The 18,529-nt window shown below is 46.8% G+C and overlaps 1 protein-coding gene across 15 annotated transcripts in view; it reads right to left on the reverse strand.

The window, feature by feature from the left end:
• The window catches only part of DGKG (diacylglycerol kinase gamma), a 300,941-nt gene that overhangs the window by 80,357 nt on the left and 202,055 nt on the right, over positions 1-18,529 (reverse strand). For all 15 annotated transcript variants that reach the window (XM_053308427.1, XM_053308435.1, XM_053308434.1 and 12 more), the window contains 6 exons: positions 18,079-18,195; positions 16,895-16,968; positions 15,755-15,829; positions 14,856-14,941; positions 12,911-13,000; positions 3,683-3,843 (listed from right to left, as the gene is read on the reverse strand). In XM_053308427.1, the coding sequence (XP_053164402.1) occupies positions 3,683-3,843; positions 12,911-13,000; positions 14,856-14,941; positions 15,755-15,829; positions 16,895-16,968; positions 18,079-18,195 (603 nt within the window). The remainder of the gene's footprint in view (positions 1-3,682; positions 3,844-12,910; positions 13,001-14,855; positions 14,942-15,754; positions 15,830-16,894; positions 16,969-18,078; positions 18,196-18,529) is intronic.

The following is an 18,529-nucleotide window of genomic DNA, read 5'->3' on the forward strand; positions in this document are numbered from 1 at the left end:
TGGGTTTCTAACCCATGGGGTACAGGGATCTCTGGTAGGGGCACCCCCATGGGTACAGGGTTCTCTTGTTTCTGAGGTATTGAGTGTGGATTCTATGAGAGCAAATGAGATTTTCAATGAGACACCATCAATCCACTCTAATATGCTATCATAGAATCCACACTCCGCCTCCTGCTTCTTCTCTGTGTGTGTGCTTAGTAGGGGTGTGCAATTTGGGATTTCGGGTGATTTGGCTCGGACCCGAACCGAATCACCGCTGTTCTGTTTTGTGCCCGAATCTGGGTCACCCGAATCACCCTTGATTTGGTTCGGATTTGGATTTAATCCGAATCCGAATCCGAATCGATTTGGGGGGGTAAAAAGGGGCCCAGGGGCAAAATTTTGGGGTGGGGTGGTAGTGCCCAATGGGTAGAGTCTACCACCCCAATTTCAGGGGGATTGGGCAAAGGGCTGATTTTTGGTGAATTTTTAAAGTTTTAGTGACTTTGGGGCAGTTTGGGGGCATAGCATGGGATCTGGGCAAAAGGAGTGGGGTGGGGTGGTAGTGCCTAATGGGTGCAGGCTACCACCCCAACTTCAGGGGGATTGGGCAAAGGGCTGATTTTTGGTAAATTTCTGAAAATTTCATGTCTTTGGGGCAGATTGGGGCATATTGGGGCAGAAAGTGGGGCCTGGGGCAGAATAGTGGGGTGTGATGGTAGTGCCTAATGGGTGGAGGCTACCACCCCAATTTCAGGGGGTTTGGACAAAGGGGTGATTTTTTGAGAATTTTTGAAGTTTTAGTGACTTTGGGGCAGTTTGGGGGCAGAAAGTGGATCTGCCCCAAAATAGTGGGGTGGGGAGGTAGTGCCTAATGGGTGGAGGCTACCACCCCAATTTCAGGGGGATTGGGCAGAGGGCTGATTTTTTGAGAATTTTTGAAGTTTGGGTGTCTTTGGGGCAGATTGGGGGCAGAAAGTGGATCTGCCCCAAAGGAGTGGGGTGGGCTGGTAGATAGTGCCTAATGGGTGGAGGCTACCACCCATCCCCAATTTAAGAGTGATTGGGCAGAGGGGTGAATTATGGTGAATTTATTTGTATGAGGTTGTCTTCATAAGGTGAAGTGTGCTAAATTGATTACTTCCTCATATTATTCATAGTAAAGGAAAGTGTGAAAAAGTGAAAGTGGGGTCATGAGAGTTGTTTAATTGAAAAATATCTCATTTGCTATGATAGAATGAGAATTCACACCTTTTCTATTCACCATAATTCACCCCTCTGCCCAATCACTCTTAAATTGGGGATGGGTGGTAGCCTCCACCCATTAGGCACTATCTACCAGCCCACCCCACTCCTTTGGGGCAGATCCACTTTCTGCCCCCAATCTGCCCCAAAGACTCCCAAACTTCAAAAATTCTCAAAAAATCAGCCCTCTGCCCAATCCCCCTGAAATTGGGGTGGTAGCCTCCACCCATTAGGCACTACCACCCCACCCCACTATTTTGGGGCAGATCCACTTTCTGCCCCCAAACTGCCCCAAAGTCACTAAAACTTCAAAAATTCTCAAAAAATCACCCCTTTGTCCAAACCCCCTGAAATTGGGGTGGTAGCCTCCACCCATTAGGCACTACCACTGCACCCCACTATTCTGCCCCAGCCCCCACTTTCTGCCCCAATATGCCCCAATCTGCCCCAAAGACATGAAATTTTCAGAAATTTACCAAAAATCAGCCCTTTGCCCAATCCCCCTGAAATTGGGGTGGTAGCCTGCACCCATTAGGCACTACCACCCCACCCCACTCCTTTTGCCCAGATCCCATGCTATGCCCCCGAACTGCCCCAAAGTCACTAAAACTTTAAAAAATCGCCAAAAATCAGAGGAAGGTCCAATCGACTTGAAATTTGGGTGGCAGGTAGAACACAAGGTTCCCTTTCAAACCAGCTATTTTTTGAGATCCGAACCGGTTCGGTTCGGATCCGAACCGGTTCGGATCCGAACCGAACCGGGGGGGTGGTTCGGCAAAACCAAAACCGAACCACCCTGGTCCGGTTCGGACCCGGTTCGGATCCGAACCGAACCGGGAGAACCGGTTTTATGCACATCCCTACTTACCATAAACAAAGTTTTAAGACTAGTTCTCAAATAGCAGCCAAGGCGATAAACCCATCTCTCCCCACTGCCCTGCCCTGCCCTGATACCAAGTTTTCAGTGTGCAGGGGTCTTCTTTTTTAATGAAGGAGCATTCAGTCATGTAATTTTCTTCTGAAGGTTTATGTCTAGCAGCTGCGGCTGGAGCTCCTCTATGGCCCAAGACTATTTTCACACTGGCATTTTCTCCCATTGCAACAGCCCTTATCTAACCCCAGCCTTGACCATTCTACCCACATGATGCTTCTGTAGGTCAGCTGATTGGTTCATCATGTGAGCTTCCTGAAGCTCAGCTGACCACTTGGCTAAGTTGCACAATAGTCCTGTAGGTCGGCTACCCAGATGCCTGTGTCATGCTTAGCTTAGTTCTCCATGATGAGATGCAAACTCAACATTATTTCAAAAGCAGAATGATGACCAAAAGCACAAACTACTGTAAGAGATATCCCCAGGCTCCAGAAGAAGATCTATAACTATTTTTTAAATCCTCACAAAGAGAATGATCCAAACTAAAAATAAATGTTTTGATGAAGCCTTCTCAAATCACAAGTCTGCAGTGTAAACTCCCACAGGGATCTAAGAGGCATCACAAGGCTCACGATCTTTGTTCCCAATGGTAAAACATACTTTTCAGCTTCACATTTGCTAAGATTAGCTTTTTACATCGTGCCCATAAAAAGAAACTGCACTCCAACTGACAGCTGTGAATTGGCTGAAGGTGTTGCTTATGGTATGTACGCATTTCACTGTTGCCTTTCTGGTAAACAGATTTTGCAGGTATGATGTTTTTAAAACCTGGAAAACCAATTTGACCCTAGATGATAGTGGGTCCAAAAAAAAAAAAAAAAAAAAAAAAAAGTGGCTGACATACTGTGTAATGTTACATGTGCCTTGTAACAACATTCACACAATTGTGCCAGAGCACTCTTGCACAAGAACAAAAATGGCATAAATGCAATTATGAGTACGGTTGTGCAACTCTGTGCAATTTTTACACTTGCGCAAGAGCCCTCTTGCACAACTGCATGAATGTTACATTACAAGGTGCACATAATGTTGTGCAGTATGTCAGCCAAGTGTACACCATGGGGAACAATTCTTTTGTTATCTCATTTTCCAGTCTCTTAAAAGCTATTGTTTAAATTTATCTAACATTCCATCTGACTGCATCTTAAGGAAAGGTTACACAGCAAGTCCTCCTCCATCAGCTGGGTGGGACCAGCTGCAATTTAGCTCCTCCTTTCCCAGAACTGTCCCCCGTCCCGCCCCCGGCGCCCATTACCATTCCAGCTGGTCATTATGTAACTGCATTATCAAAGAGTTGGTACCTGAACATGCTTATCTTCCTCTTCCCTCTCTGTTCCCTTTTTCATTTGTATCATGTGCCCTAGTAAATGTAAGTTGCCCTGAGTTCTTTGGCAGAAAGGAGATAGATACAAGTTGTAATGGAATAACAAATACATGAAGTCATTACAAAGTGTTCCAATATTACACTGCTGTGGGCCACACAGGATGAGAGACCAGTGGAGCAAGAACATATAGAAGATTGCTTACCACTCCTATGGAGAAATAGTTGTTGATAATGTTCAAGGGGACAGGATCTCCATTCTCCTCTTTGTCATCGGGAATGACATCAATTTGCCATCGGTCCAGCATCACCTCTGTACTGTGCTCAATGTCCTTCAGGACTTTCATTAAGTTGCCTCCTTCATAACCTTGTGACGGGGAAAAGAGATGGTATGTGCTGAGGAACAGAATGTCCACGGCAGAGTTTGCAGAGTTATCCACAGATCTGCTCCAAATTTCCCTATTTACCACCAGGGACAGGTCCTATTTTCTGCTACCTGTCACTGGAAAATTACTGTCCATGTTTTTGATTCCTGGAAATGCCTTTTCCTATTGATTGATTGATTGCATTTATATACTGCCCTATATAAAATCTCAGGGTGGTTTAAATTTCAATCATTACATTATATTACACAATCATTACATTACACCAGTGTGGTGTAGTGGTTAGAGTGCTGGACTAGGACCAGGGAGACCAGAGTTCAAATCCCTATTCAGCCATGATACTTGCTGGGTGACTCTGGGCCAGTCACTTCTCTCTCAGCCTAACCTACTTCACAGGGTTGTTGTGAGGAGAAACTTAAGTATGTAGTACACTGCTCTGGGCTCCTTGGAGGAAGAGCGGGATATAAATGTAAAAAAACAAAAATTAAAAAAACAACCAAAACCCCCAAATCATATGAACAGATTAAAATTACCCTAAATAAAACGTTAAAATATCATAAACTAAAAGCCTGATAAAACAGGTGTGTTTTCAAAAGTTATTTAAAAATAACCAGAGACAGGGAGATTCTGATTTCATTTGGGAGTGTGTTCCAGAGCCTTGGGGCAGAGATATACATATCAGGTGGTATAAAAATGATAAATAAATAAATAAACCTTAGAGAAGGCCTGGTTTTGGGTCGCCACCAAGCGAGTCAGTGGCAGCGACAACCAGACCTCCCCCAATTCATGAAGGGTTCACGAAGAAGAAGGCACTCTCTTAAATACCCTGGGCTCAAGCCATTCAGGACTTTATAGGTAACAGTCAGCACTTGGTATTTTGCGCAGAAACTAATTGGCAGCCAGGGTAGTTCTTTTAAAACAGGAGTAATATGGTCTCTACAGGTGGCCCCGGACACCAACCTGGCTGCCGCATTCTGCACCAGTTGCAGTTTCCTAACTGTGGACGTTTATTATATAAATGCTATTAGTGTCATTTATCTGTTTGTTTGTTTGCCTTTTAAAAAATCATCTTGCCATTCTTGCCAAAGGCAGCCCATAACCAAAAAAATTGCAACAAAAACCAGAATCATAAATATGTTAATTAAAAAAACCAATTAAAACATCAGAAAAAGACAAGCTCCAATAAAAACCACAATCCACAACTAAGCCCCAAAGACAACTATACAAACATCAGCCAATGCATTAGCCTCCCTTGAAAGCACAACAAAAAGGATTTTCATACAATCCCTGAAGGATAGTTTAAGCTCTTAGATGAACCATTCTTCAGCCTTAAGTCCCCTAACTGAAGAGAGGAAGAGAGCTGGACTTGTGGTAGGAGGCATGGATTGTCCCCTTTGCTAAGCACGGTCTACCTTGGTTTGCATTTGAATGGGAGACAACATGTGTGAGCCTTGTAAGATATTTCCCTCAGGGGATGGGGTCGCACTGGGAAGAGCACCTCCTTGCTTGCATGCAGAAGGATCCAAGTTCCCTCCCTGGCATCTCCAAGATAGGGCTGAGAGAAACTCTTGCCTGCAACTTTGGAGAAGCCGCTGCCAGTCTGTGTAGTAGACAATACTGAGCTAGCCAGTGTGAAAGAGCCAGCATGGTATAGTGGTTAGAGTGCTGGACTAGGACCGGGGAGACCCGAGTTCAAATCCCCATTCAGACATGATACTTGCTGGGTGACTCTGGGCCAGTAACTTCTCTCTCAGCCTAACCTACTTCACAGGGTTGTTGTGGAAGAGAAAAACAGGTTGCTCACTTGTAACTGATGATCTGGTAGGGATCCGTTGATATCCATTAGAATGGGTTCTGTGCCTGCGCGGAAGCCTCCCGGTGTCGAGTTTTTACAGCTCCTTTTCAGCGCCTGCGCCCCGCCCCACGTGACCACGTGGTTATTTAAGGTGGGAGAAGCGCAGGCGGCTCAGTTCCTTGGAGACCGCCGAAGCAGTCGAATAGATGTTATGTTCTACTGGATAGACCCACAATCAACTGCAGAGGGGAGGTTCGGGAGGGTCTAATGGATATCAACGGATCCCTACCAGATCATCAGTTACAGGTGAGCAACCTGTTTATCTGGTACGGGGTCTGTTGAATCCATTAGAATGGGTGTTTAGTTAGCTCCAACAGGAGGAGGGAGCAGTGGTCATTGCAACACCCTTTTAAGAACAGCTCTCCCAAACTTCGCCTCCGCTGCAGAACGCAGGTCTATGGCGTAATGCTTCACGAATGGTTCTTCCAAAGACCAGGTAGCAGCCCTACAAATGTCAGGGAAAGAGACGCCTGACAGGAAGGCCGCCGAAGCACCAAACGCCCTCGTGGAATGCGCTTTGATAGATTCTGGGGGCGCTTTCTTCTGTATGGAATAAGCCAGGTGAATAGCCTCTACAAGCCAGGAAGACAGGCACTGTCTCAACAGTCCCTGGCCTTTAGCAGAGCCTCTATATGACACTAGAAGTCTCTTTGTTTTCCTAAAGTCCTTTGTCCTTGAAAGATAATACAGCAACGCTCTGCGAACATCCAACGAGTGGAGGGCCTTCTCCAAAGGCGTGGAGGGGGACCTAAAGAAGGTAGGTAGTACTATTTCTTGGTTGACATGGAATTCGGAAACTATTTTTGGTACAAAGGCGATGTCCGGACGCAAGAGGATCTTGTCCGGGTAGAACTGCGCATAAGGTACGTCCATATGGAGCGCGGTCAGTTCACTCACTCTAAAAGCCGTTGTGATAGCCACTAGAAAGGCCGTTTTCAAGGACACATGCTTAAGCGCCATCAAAGCCATCGGCTCGAATGGTGGTTCCATCAGAGCGGAGAGGACCAGAGAGATGCTCCAAGGTTCTATGGGCCTGCGCACCGGAGGATAGAGGTTTGTAAGACCTTTCAAGAAACTCTTGCAGGAGGGGTGGGAGAACAGTGTCTTGCCATCCCAGCCCGGATGTCGGGAAGAGAGGGCCGCTAGGTGCACTCGTATAGAAACATTAGGTAACTGGGACGTCTTAAGGCCCATTAAGTAAAGCAGAACCTCCTGTAAAGAGGCCTATTTGGGACGGAAGCCATGAGCCTCTGCGTAAATTGCAAACCGCTTCCACTTGCTGGCGTAGTTCAGTCTCGTGGACAGCTTATGTTCATTCAATAGGATCCTTTTTAACAGTCGATCCACCACGCTGTCAGTTGCAGAGTGAGAACTTCGGGATGTAGTATTCTGCCCGCCTCTTGAATTAGCAGATCTGGGCAGTTTGGAAGCCTCTGGTACGTGTGTGAAGTCAGTCTGAATAGAGGCGGAAACCACGCTTGGCGTGGCCACCACGGCGCGATCAAGATGCATTTGGCTGGAACACTCAAGAGCCGAGCAATTACTCTGCTCACCAGAGGCAAGGGGGGAAACGTGTATGTATAGTGGTGTGACCAGTCTAGCTGGAACGCATCCCCCAGTGATTGTGGATCGTGTCCGGCTCTGGAGCAGAAAAGTTTGCATTTTGCATTATGAGCCGTAGCGAACAAGTCAATCTGAGTCCGGCCCCAGCGGTTGAAGATCGCTGTTAGGTAGAGGTCGTTCAGCTCCCATTCGTGGCAGTCTGTCGAGAACGACCGGCTGAGATTGTCTGCAAGGACATTGTCTGAACCCTTGATATGCATTGCAACTGGTGTTATACTGTTCTTAATGCACCAGTGCCAAATTTGAATGCTTAGTGCACAGAGCGATCTGGAGACAGTGCCCCCTTGTCTGTTCAGATAAGCGATGGCCGTGGTGTTGTCCAGCTGTAGCTGAACTACCCGGCCCCATAGCATAGGAAGAAAGGCCTTCATGGCTTGAAAAACTGCTAACAACTCCAGAAAGTTTATGTGTAGTAGATGCTGGTTGCGGGTCCAGAGACCCTGAGTCGTGGCCGTACTGCAGTGTCCTCCCCACCCTAGGAGGGAGGCATCTGTCGTCACCCAGACCGATGGGGCTTGTGGTTAAAAAGGCACTCCTCTGAGTAGGTTGGACGTTTGCGTCCACCAAGTAGGCGAGCAAAGGATTGGCGTCGGCAGCAGCAGTAGTTTCTTGGGGCTGTCCCGCGTCAGATTGAATGAGGACAGGAACCATAGCTGTAGCTTCCTCATTTTCTAACGTGTGTACCGTACGGTCGACTTGCAAGAGGCCATCAGTCCTAACAGCCATTGCACTTGCCAAGCTGTTACAGAGGGTGTGGCTTGAAATTCTTGCACCAGCGACTTGATGGTCTGGTAATGGTCCTCTGGGAGGAAGGCCCTCCCCTTCAAGGCATCAAGCACAGCTCCTATGAACGGTATGGATGGAACCAGAGTCAGGTTGGACTTTTTCCAATTCACTTGTATTCCGAGTTCCTGGAGAAGGTATAACATGTACTGTATTTGAGAAAGTAACTCGTCTTTGTTTGTCGAGGACAGTAGCCCGTCGTCCAGGTACGGGTAAAGTTTAAAACCCTTCGTTCTCAGATGGGCGATTACCACCGCCATGCATTTGGTGAACACGCGGGGTGCCGTGCACAGCCCGAACGGTAGGACTTGGTACTGGTAGAGCGAGGTCCCCACAGTGAATTGCAGCTACTTCTGATAGGAGGGGCGGATTCCTATGTGAAAGTAGGCATCTTTTAAATCTAATGTCACAAGCCACCTCTTGAGATGAAGAAGAGGTGGGATGTCCTGTAACGTCGTCATTCGATACTTTTTCACATGGACGAATTTGTTTAACTGCCTTAGGTCCATTATAGGTCGAATCCCCCCGTCTCTCTTTGGTATCTGAAAATAGCGGGAGTAGAAGCCTTCCCGTTGATTTGCCCATTGCACCGGTACTATTGCCTTCTTTTGAAGGAGCTCCCAAACTTCCTGGAGCAAGGCCGGCGTTGCCGCTGTATAGCGTATGCGCCTGAAAGAAGGCCTGGTCTTGAACTCTATCGCATAGCCGGAAGTCACAATCTTCAAGACCCAACGGTCTGATGTTATGTTGCGCCATGCTTTTGCATGACTTGCCAACCTGATTGAGTTGGTGGCTAGTGGTGCCGACTGTAGGATGTCGTAGGCCAGCACTAAACCCCTTCTGGTGTTCTGAGAGGTAAGGCGATATCCGGGTGGTTGCAATGGGCAGTTGTGTATCTCAAAGACGCTGTTTGTTCCCGTCCCCCTGTTTATTACGTTGGGTAGAGGAAAACTTGCCCTTCTGTTGTGTGGGCCGCTTATTGAAGGGTGGGTAGGACCGACGGAAGTCTCTTCGGTCTTGTTGCCTGTACGTTGGTCGAGATCGATAGCTGGTACGCTGCCTAGGTCCGTAGGACGTTGCTTGCGAGGCGGCAGATGTAAAGGTTTTGGCAGTAAACTTTGACTTTTTCATCTTTTCCATTGTGGCATCAGTCTCCTCTGAAAACAGGCCTTTGCCATCAAAGGGTAGTCCCTCTATTTTATCCTTCATGTCTTGTTGCAATGCCACCGATCGTAACCAGGTATGGCGATGCAGGGTGATAGCTGTTGTGATGGAGCGTGACTCTGATTCAGCCAGGTGTTTAGCTGTGCTCAACTGTTGACAGGTAAGGTCACCGGCTTGTTGCAGTGTCTTATGAAAATGGTGTTTCAATTCTTCTGGGGACAGAGAGTCCAAGTCTTTTTCTAACGTTTCCCAGATACAATAGCTGTATTTAGCCATACAGGCTGAGTAGTTGGCAACTTTATCAGACAGACAAGATGTAGAGTATAATTTTCTGCCCATTACGTCAAGTTTCCTGCCCTCTTTGTCCGCAGGGGTGGTCTGACGCCGTCCATATTTGGAGGAAGTCACATAATCGATTACTAAAGAGTTCGGGACTGGGTGCTTAAACAGGTAAGTATTGTTCTGTTCTTGTACACGATACAGTCCCTCCAGCCTTTTTGACGTGGGCGTGGATATATGGGGTACTTCCCACGCACACTGTGCCGCATTTGAAATGATGGGCAACAAAGGTAATGCAATAGGTTGTGCAGCCGGAGACCATTGCATGAAATTGTAAACCGGGTCGTCTATGGTTTTTAGCTGCGAAGTGAGGTCCAGGCCTAATGCAGTAGCCATACGCCTTACATGGGAATGATAAGCCTTCAATTCTTCCGTAGGGGAAACGTGGGAAGGTGTGGCAACATCCGGTGATGGATCCAGTTCGACTGTGTCCGTGTCGGACTCGAAATCTGAGGACCCATGGTGACTTCCCTCGGAATCCTGTTTGGAGAGTATAGGCCCTGGTAGCACGGGCGAACGTGGCCGTGGAGGCAAAGGAGCAGGCAAGATGTCCGTCTGCACCCCCGTAGACTTGGAAATTCTTGAGAAGGTTTGCATACCCACTGAGGTTGTACTAGGAATTGTTTGCGTGGCCATAGTCAAGAAAGACCGCTGTGGAGGAGCAGGAGCCGTTGACCGCTCTGGTGTAGCAGGCCGTCGTACACGCCATGCTCGCTCTTCTCGGTAGTCACAAGTAGCACCAGGCGACACCGTACCCGGCAAAGCCGTTTCCCGTGATGGTGACACCTGATGACTGAAGCCGCATGTGTGCCAAGGAGTTGGCATGGCGAGTTGCGCAGCCGTCAGCAAATGCGGGGTCATCGTTGTGGCCTGCCCTTCTCGATCCTGGAGGCCCTGGAATGCCGAAGGCGAAGTGGTGGTCGAGTCCAACATACGCAGGAGCAGGTCCATAGGTAGAGCCTCAATATCTTGAGCATCCTCATCCTCCAGTGCGAACGTCATAGGAGCTCGGAACCTCAGGGTAACCGTTGTGATGTTAGTTGGGGTATTTAGGGTGGATGCCTGGAGCTCTTCATTCGATATCGACGGAGAGCAAATCGACGTCGGGGCCGGCATCAAGTCTCTGGTTCTCGAGATTGAGAAAATCGCTGGCCCTGGAGTGGAAATCGAAGCCGCAGGTGGTTCCACGGAAACGGCTCTCGATGTCGATATTGATGGAATCAATGTCGTGATCTCCAAATCCTTCGATGCCGAGTGGACTGTTATGGTCGATACCGATGTTGTCGGCATCGAACAAGTCCCAGTTTTCGGTGTGGACTCCGCAAATGTCAAAACTTCCAAATCCCTCGATATCGAGTGAGATGCAGCCGTCGATACCGAGACAGTCGGTATCAGGTGAGCTTCCATTGTCGACGTCGACGGATTAGTCGGTATTGAACGAGGTGGTAGTTCCGGTATTGACGGACCTGATTTGATTTCAATCGGTGTTTTCGATGTCGATGGAACTTCGATGACCTGAGCTGATTTCGGAGACGGGGTCGATATTGCCTTCGATGTCGATGGGGTTTCAACGTCCTGAGCTGATCTTGGAGACGGCATTGATATCGTTTTATCCTGCTGCTTTCTCTTTTTGGCGGGATGAGTCGGGGCCGCCATTTTGTTGCCCGGCCTTTTCAAGGGCTTAGGGGCCTTTTCGTCGGGCTTCAAAGTTTTAGACTGGGCCAATGCCAGGTCCTTCGAGCCATGCGGCTGAAGAGATTTTGCCGCAGAAGAGGGCACGGAAAGCACGTCATCATATAAAGAAGCCTGAAGACGGAGTTCTCTGTTCCTCCTCATTTGCTTTGAGAAAGATTTACAAATAGAGCAGGCGGCCATTATGTGAGCCTCTCCCAGGCACAGCAAACAAAGGTTGTGGCGGTCTTGAGAGGGTAACTTAGCGTTGCACTTTGTGCAGCGCTTAAAGTTTTTGCTGCCCTTAGGGGTGTCCATCTTACTCACAGTCCGAGGTCAGAGCCAGGAAAGCAGTCCGATCTATCGTCACGTTGGAGGTTTAGGAGTTTAAGAATAGTCAAAAATCAGTCCGTAGTCAAAAGTCCAGTAGAGTCTTCAAAAAGCCAAGGAAACACGAAGGAGCCGCAGAAACTGAGTGATCTCTACGGAGGTCACAAAGGAACTGAGCTGCCTGCGCTTCTCCCGCCTTAAATAGCCATGTGGTCACGTGGGGTGGGGCGCAGGCGCTGAAAAGGAGCTGTAAAAACTCGACACCGAGAGGCTTCCGCGCAGGCGCAGAACCCATTCTAATGGATTCAACGGACCCCGTACCAGATACGCAAGTATGTAGTGCACTGCTCTGGGCTCCTTGGAGGAAGAGTGGGATATAAATGTAAAAAAAATAAAAAAATAGATGGCCTAATGGTCTAACTCGGTATATGACAGCTTCCTATGTTCCTAACCTGGGTCTACAGAAGTTATATCTTTGAACTGAGGATGCCTCTTGCCTGCGATACACAGAGATGTCATGGACATTCCTCAATGCACTATGTAGTATGCTACCTGCCTATTCATATGCTAGGGAAGCTCATTTTGAATGGGGGATAACAAATTATTATTAGACATTTTTTCCTTCATTAAATATAAAAAATAAATCAAAGGAACAAACATCTTTTTTTAGAAAAACAAAAACAGTGTAGAACAGGATAGTAGAGTGTAAATTGACACAACATACAGCGGGCAAAGAAGAGCTTCCAGCAATATCTATATTGGGGTGGAATGGGGGATTGGGCAGTTATCCTTGGTATGATAATAAGAGTCTTACGAGTGCATCCCTATTTTCATCTGTGAAATGCTGGACGGTATCCAGTAATGGGATGATAGTAGCATTACAGAGTGTCTGGTAACAGATATCTCAGCAGTGTGCACAGCCAGCAAAAGCATGGCACATGATCAGAAGCTGTGAAGAGGCAATAAGCCAAATAATGATTTGGGCCCAACTGCATTGGCAGCGAATGGGAAGCAGTGCTTGGAAAGGTAGATGGGGCTGGTAGCTGGAGAGAACTGTTACTTGCACAGTGGATGTGTCAATGCAGAATGCATGGTTCACAGTAATGACAGATCAGGAGCTGTCAGTGATGGATAGCCCTATTGGTACAGACAATGACAAGTGGTATTAGAAGCAGCTGACAGTTTTCAGCCGCACATGGGACTGCTGGCAGGAGGGATCACTGGCAAGTCATGGTGTGAGGTCATGCTGAATGACCCTGTAGTGCTGGCCTGATTTGGAGACTTACCTCCTCCCCATCGTAGACAGCGGGCAAGGTCATTGCCTGTCCCCAAGGGCAGGATAGCCACGGGAGGGTGCTTTGCTAGGTTTACCTTATCTGCAAAAAGAAACAGGCATTACAGGCACACAATAGGCTACTGGCTGTGATTTCCTTCTTCCACATCATCTGCCATGCAAAGGAAGAGCCAACAGGGATCGTAAAAGCTCAACGATTTCCCAGGGCAGAGACAGAAATCACTGAAATTGTATTTATTGGCTGCACAATTAGAAAAACGAGGACAGTAGTCAGGGAGAGTGTGCAATGTACACAATGCAGAGTAGAGGTTCTGTTTTAACAGAAGGCAGCTTAACTTTGTGCTTATGGAGAAGCTCCAGTGGACACTACCCATCCATTATGTTTTGTATTCAGAAGAACAATTTGATGCCTCACTTTCTGTAGTTGGAAGCCATAGAAAGGTGCCATTTCTAGGAATCAGAGAGTACCTAAACGTTTTGCATATAGGATCCCAGGGTTTGACCCGAAGTTTCAGAGCCTTCATTTCCTTCTCAGGGTGCCCAGGGGAAGGAGATAAATCTCAGGGTGAAGAGCAAGGGGACAACCAAGCTGTTTTCCACAGGGTCCATCTCCAGCTTTCTCCCCCACAATTCAGAACAGCCCCCCCCACCCCACCTCGGCATGTCCTCAGTCTCAATGGCTTGGTTCAGGCATAATGGGAAACCATGGTTTCCCACCCTGTGAATAAACCTTGAAAAGCTGTAGGTTTCTCCACTCCCCACTCTCCTTTCTTCCTCTTCAAATGCTGGAGGAGGAAATAGAAAATTTCTGCTCACAATTTAAAACTAACTACAGTGCCACTTGTCATCAAAGCCTGAGGAACTAGTCATTGGTTAGTTTGAAATAAGCTTTGTTCAAACAAACCAAGGTAAAATGGCTTCCAGATCCTGAATTGTGAAGAAACCAGAGTTAAAACGATCCAGTTGTCTGAGTTTGGATGACATGCAGAACTGTGTTTCATTTAAAATTGAAGAAGGAAGCTTTCCGGCGCTTCCATCGGTGCTCAAAGGAGGAAAAGAGGAGAGTGAGGAGCAGTGTTCCCTCTAACTGGGATTCCCAGATGTTGTTGACTACAACTCCCAGTATCCCCAGATGCAATGGCCTTTGGCTAGGGAATCTGGGAGTTGTAGTCAACAACATCTGGGAATCCTTGTTAGATGGAACAGTGGTGGGGAGTATATGAAGCCAAGATTCTTCAGGGCTTGTTCACATAGCAGAAAACTATGCTATATTTTTTGTTCATAAACCTCATACAAAGTAGGGGTTGGAATAGGGGAGGAACCTCCAAACTTAGCCAGAATGCCATCTATCTAACACTGATATACTGCTCTTTCTCCCGGGACACCAGAACAACAAAGAACAAATTAAAAACAAAAAATAAATAAAATAAAACAATAAGAGTTTGTTAAAAATAAACTAGGAAAGCTACCTAATGGTGCAGCGAGGAAATGCTTGACTAACAAGCAGAAGGTTGCCAGTTCGAATCCCCGCTGGTACTATATCGGGCAGCAGCGATATAGGAAAATGCTGAAAAGTATCATCTCATACTGCGCGGGAGGAGGCAATGGTAAATCCCTCCTGTATTCTACCAAAAGAAAACCACAAGGCTCTGTGGGTGCCAGGAGTCGAAATCGACTTGATGGCACACTTTACCTTTAAAAATGCACTAAAAATCAGCAAACAAAGCTATCAGATAAAAGAAAATAAGAGAACAGCTACTCATTGCAAAAGGGCAGTCTTCAATCAAAAAACCATCCCTTTCTCTGTCTCTTAGGCAGTAGTCAATTTAATGTAATGTAATTTACATTAAAGCCGCCTTGGGATTTTCTTAATGAAAGGTGGGGTATAAATTTAACAATAATAATAATTGATACAGTGTCTCTGGATTCTAATTTACCTATACAATCCAGGATCCATCCAACAGTCCCATCCCCTCCACAAGCCAGAATGCGAAAGTCTGGGGCATCATGGAAAAAATTTAATCTAGAGAAAAATGGAAGAAAAAGGAAAGAACACAGCTCAGAACTATTTGATTATCAAAAATCAGAAAGAATGCCATATCTAGAATAATTTTTTTAGCATTTTGGATGGCACACAGAAATGAAGATAAGAAAAGCATGTAAACTCTGTACTTCTCTGTAGTCTTAAATAATGCAGCTTCTGCTAATTCTCAAGGCTACAATAGCATCTTATGAGCAGAGCAATGTTGCAGGGTCCATTCTAGAGGAATGCCCATGAAGGAATACATGGCAAATATTACCTGGGAATGCAACATCCGGTGTGCAGGACAGGTCTGCATGGGGGAGTTCTGCCTTCTCCTGCTCACAGAACTGGGCAGACTTTGGGCACAATCCAGAAAAAGTTAGTTGCCACTAAATTCTATCAAAAGCAATAGAAATGGACATTAGCCTCAAATAACTTTTGCAGGATTGTACCATTTGTATTCTGGCATAACATCTGTGTGTACTACATTCTTTTATGAGTTTATGGAGATTCAGAGACCAGAGTTTATTGCATAAAAACAGACAAATATCATCAACTCCAGCACTGGCTGCATACATACTTTTAAGAGCTGGCAGCTGGCTGAGTTCCTCAGTCTAAGGCATGTTAATAAACCTCTGCAGAGAGCGGGGTGGAAAGGAAAACTGGAGAGAGAAGGTAGGGGAGGAGGAAAACAGAGAGGAAATGGAAAGGAGAATGGGACAAAACAGAGCAGAGAAGAGAGAATAGCAGGAAGGAGGGCAAAATGAATGCAAGATGGGCATGGTCTGTGTGTTGAACATTGCATTTCAATACCCAGGAGTGGGTCCCCCTCGGTCCAGGTTGTAAACTTGTCTGGGGTTGAGGAGATAATGGAATTTCCGATGAACCCTAAAGTGAGTAAGAAAAACAAGAAGTGATGGCCCCTGAGAATGAGAGAATAAGAGAGATCACTCTTATCAGGATCAGCTGTTCCCCTCCTCACCCCAAGCTTGCTCATAGCAGCTCCATGAATGCAGCAAATGTTGTTTGCCAGGAGTTGAAATCACCTTATTTGCTGCCACAGATCTTCCAAATGTGATCTGAGCAGCAATTTCCACTGACTCACCCAACAGGGGCGTAACTACCATTAGGCAAGGGGAGGCGGCTGCCTGGGGGGCCCCACGCCTCGAGGGGCCTCCCAGAGGCAAGTCACATGTGAAGTGTGTGTGTGTGTATCAGCGAGAGGCCCATTTTAAAATTTTGTCTCTGGGCCCACTCCAGCCTTGTTACGCCCCTGTCACCCAAGTACCTTTAGTGCCAAGACATAGTCACTTATGGTATGGAAGGATAGGGCAGCATATTCAAGATATTCAGAAAACTGAAGATACCGTGTTTCCCCAAAAATAAGACAGTGTCTTATATTAATTTTAGCCCCCCCAAATGCACTAGGGCAATTAGCGGTACATCAGAAATTACTGCTAGGTCTTACTTTCGGGGTAGGTCTTACTTTCGGGGAAACAGGGTACAATTGGATGGGTGTTCCCCATGTTCTGGAGTCCATGCCTTCCTCCTTATCCTATGGTCTCTCCTGCAAAGACTGTCCATGAGCACCTTGAGTCACAGCTGCCCTTTCCAAGGAAGGCAGCAAACAGTTGATGACATCACAAGTGCTAGCTACTAGGCACCTGCAACACTTCTCACAGCTACATTCCATGCAACGGTTGCAGCAGCAATGGGTATGCTCGCTGGAGAAAGAACAACATGGAAGTATTTCCAAAGCCGATATAGCCCATTGCTTCTGCACTCAAATATTGTGTCACTTGGAAACAATATTACCTTTTGAGTGCAGAAAGAATGGACTATATCTGCTATGGAAATACTTCCTCAAGGGAAGATGTTTGGATCACCTGCAACAAACAACAATGGTGCATTATCTTGGGAAGGTACAATTGCTGTATGAAGAGGGGAACATACCTTTCCCCTTGTCTCCCTCCACTCTTGGGGTTCACAAACACCAGCAGTGGATGTGTTCCAGGCTTAGGGGTGATCTGAAAAGCAAAGAGCAAATCAAACAAGGAGCCTCCTTGTACAGCATACAAAACATCATTCATATAGAATGGGGGAGAATGAGTCATGCAGTACTGATGCAGCGGAAGGAAGACAAGCAATTGGCAAAGTGCTGGGCCAGTAGAATGTAGTGGCATGGAGGACCCTGTGAATAGACAGGGAGCCACCCACGATCTTTGTGCCTGTTCTCTTCCATGTCATACTGTGTATTGCCTTGCAGTGCATAGGCCACAGCCTCTGTTGACCACTGTATAGCAGATCTCTCTCTTGACTCAGTTTGTGGTCTAGGCATACATTAGGAAAAGTACAAAGGCACTTAGGTGAAGTACAGGGCAGATATTCCCAAGACAATATTAGTCTAGTAAAACCTCTGCGAGCATTGGCTCTGTGGCATGACTACCTTTGAAAAGCAGGGAAGGGAGTAACACAGAGGGAACTGAAAGGGAAATAATTCAGTAGTTTCAAGTGTTAATATGTTAGCCAGGATACACAACTTGGCAGAGCTTCTAGCATTCGAAGTATATCCCAGGATTGACTCTTTGGGAGCCTAATCATGCAGAGTGCATGACTGAAGCCTGTAGTGTGTTCCCGTCTGGATTGAGATCATGGGAGGAGAAAGGCTTTAACTCTTTGCCCTCACCATGGCCACAGTGTGAGTGGACCCCCCTCATGGCTGCTATTTGCCCTAGGAGAGAGACTTCCATTGGTACTAATGGGAGCCTCCCTCCTGGGCCAAGGAGCAGGCATAAGGGCTCCTCATCCCAACTGGGGCCATGCCAAAGGCAAAGGCTCCTATCAAGACTGAGGCACCACGTGGCTGCTGTTTACATTTAAAAAGCAAACCCACAGTCCCTGATCAAGCAATCAGAGTACTGTCTAGCACTAAGAAACCAGTACAGAAGGGGAACTGATTGGCACTAAGAAACCAGTACAGAAGGGGAACCTGATCCCCTTCAGTTCCCCATTGTCCCTCTGATGTATATTTCTTCACAACTGCCCTGCAGTTTAGGTGTGATAAACAAAGTGTTTTCCCATATACAGACTCAAAATTGTACACAACTGAGAGAGGAGGTCAGTTGCAAGCTGCCTACCTGCAGCCCATGTCCATCCACTGTTGTGGTGTTGTATCTGAAGGTCAGGCTTGTGTCATCTGGGGTGGTGCTGGATGGGGATTCACTGTCTGATCTTCTTGGGTGGGATTGCCTATCCTTTGGAATAGGGAAAAAGTATATTAGGACTTTCAAGTATGGCTGAAGGATAGCAAATGACAAAGAAGTACATACAAAGGGAATCAAAAGGAAAAACATGGACCCTTAACTGGACCTTAACTACACTGAAATAGAACCAAAATATTATGAGGCACCAACAGTTAGTAATGTATAACAGACAGGTGTAGCATCCTCAGATATCTTGCTGCTCCTGTTACGGCCGCAGAGTGAAAAATAGGAGAAGCAAAGAGGCTCCTCCACTGCAGTCCCTGGTCTAGCCCCTGTGATTGTTTTGTTGGATATTTCAATGGATGTCCTCACCCTTGACATTGCT

Source organism: Hemicordylus capensis, chromosome 3 (genome assembly GCF_027244095.1).
Source record: "Hemicordylus capensis ecotype Gifberg chromosome 3, rHemCap1.1.pri, whole genome shotgun sequence".
In the NCBI taxonomy this organism is placed as follows: Eukaryota; Metazoa; Chordata; class Lepidosauria; order Squamata; family Cordylidae; genus Hemicordylus; species Hemicordylus capensis.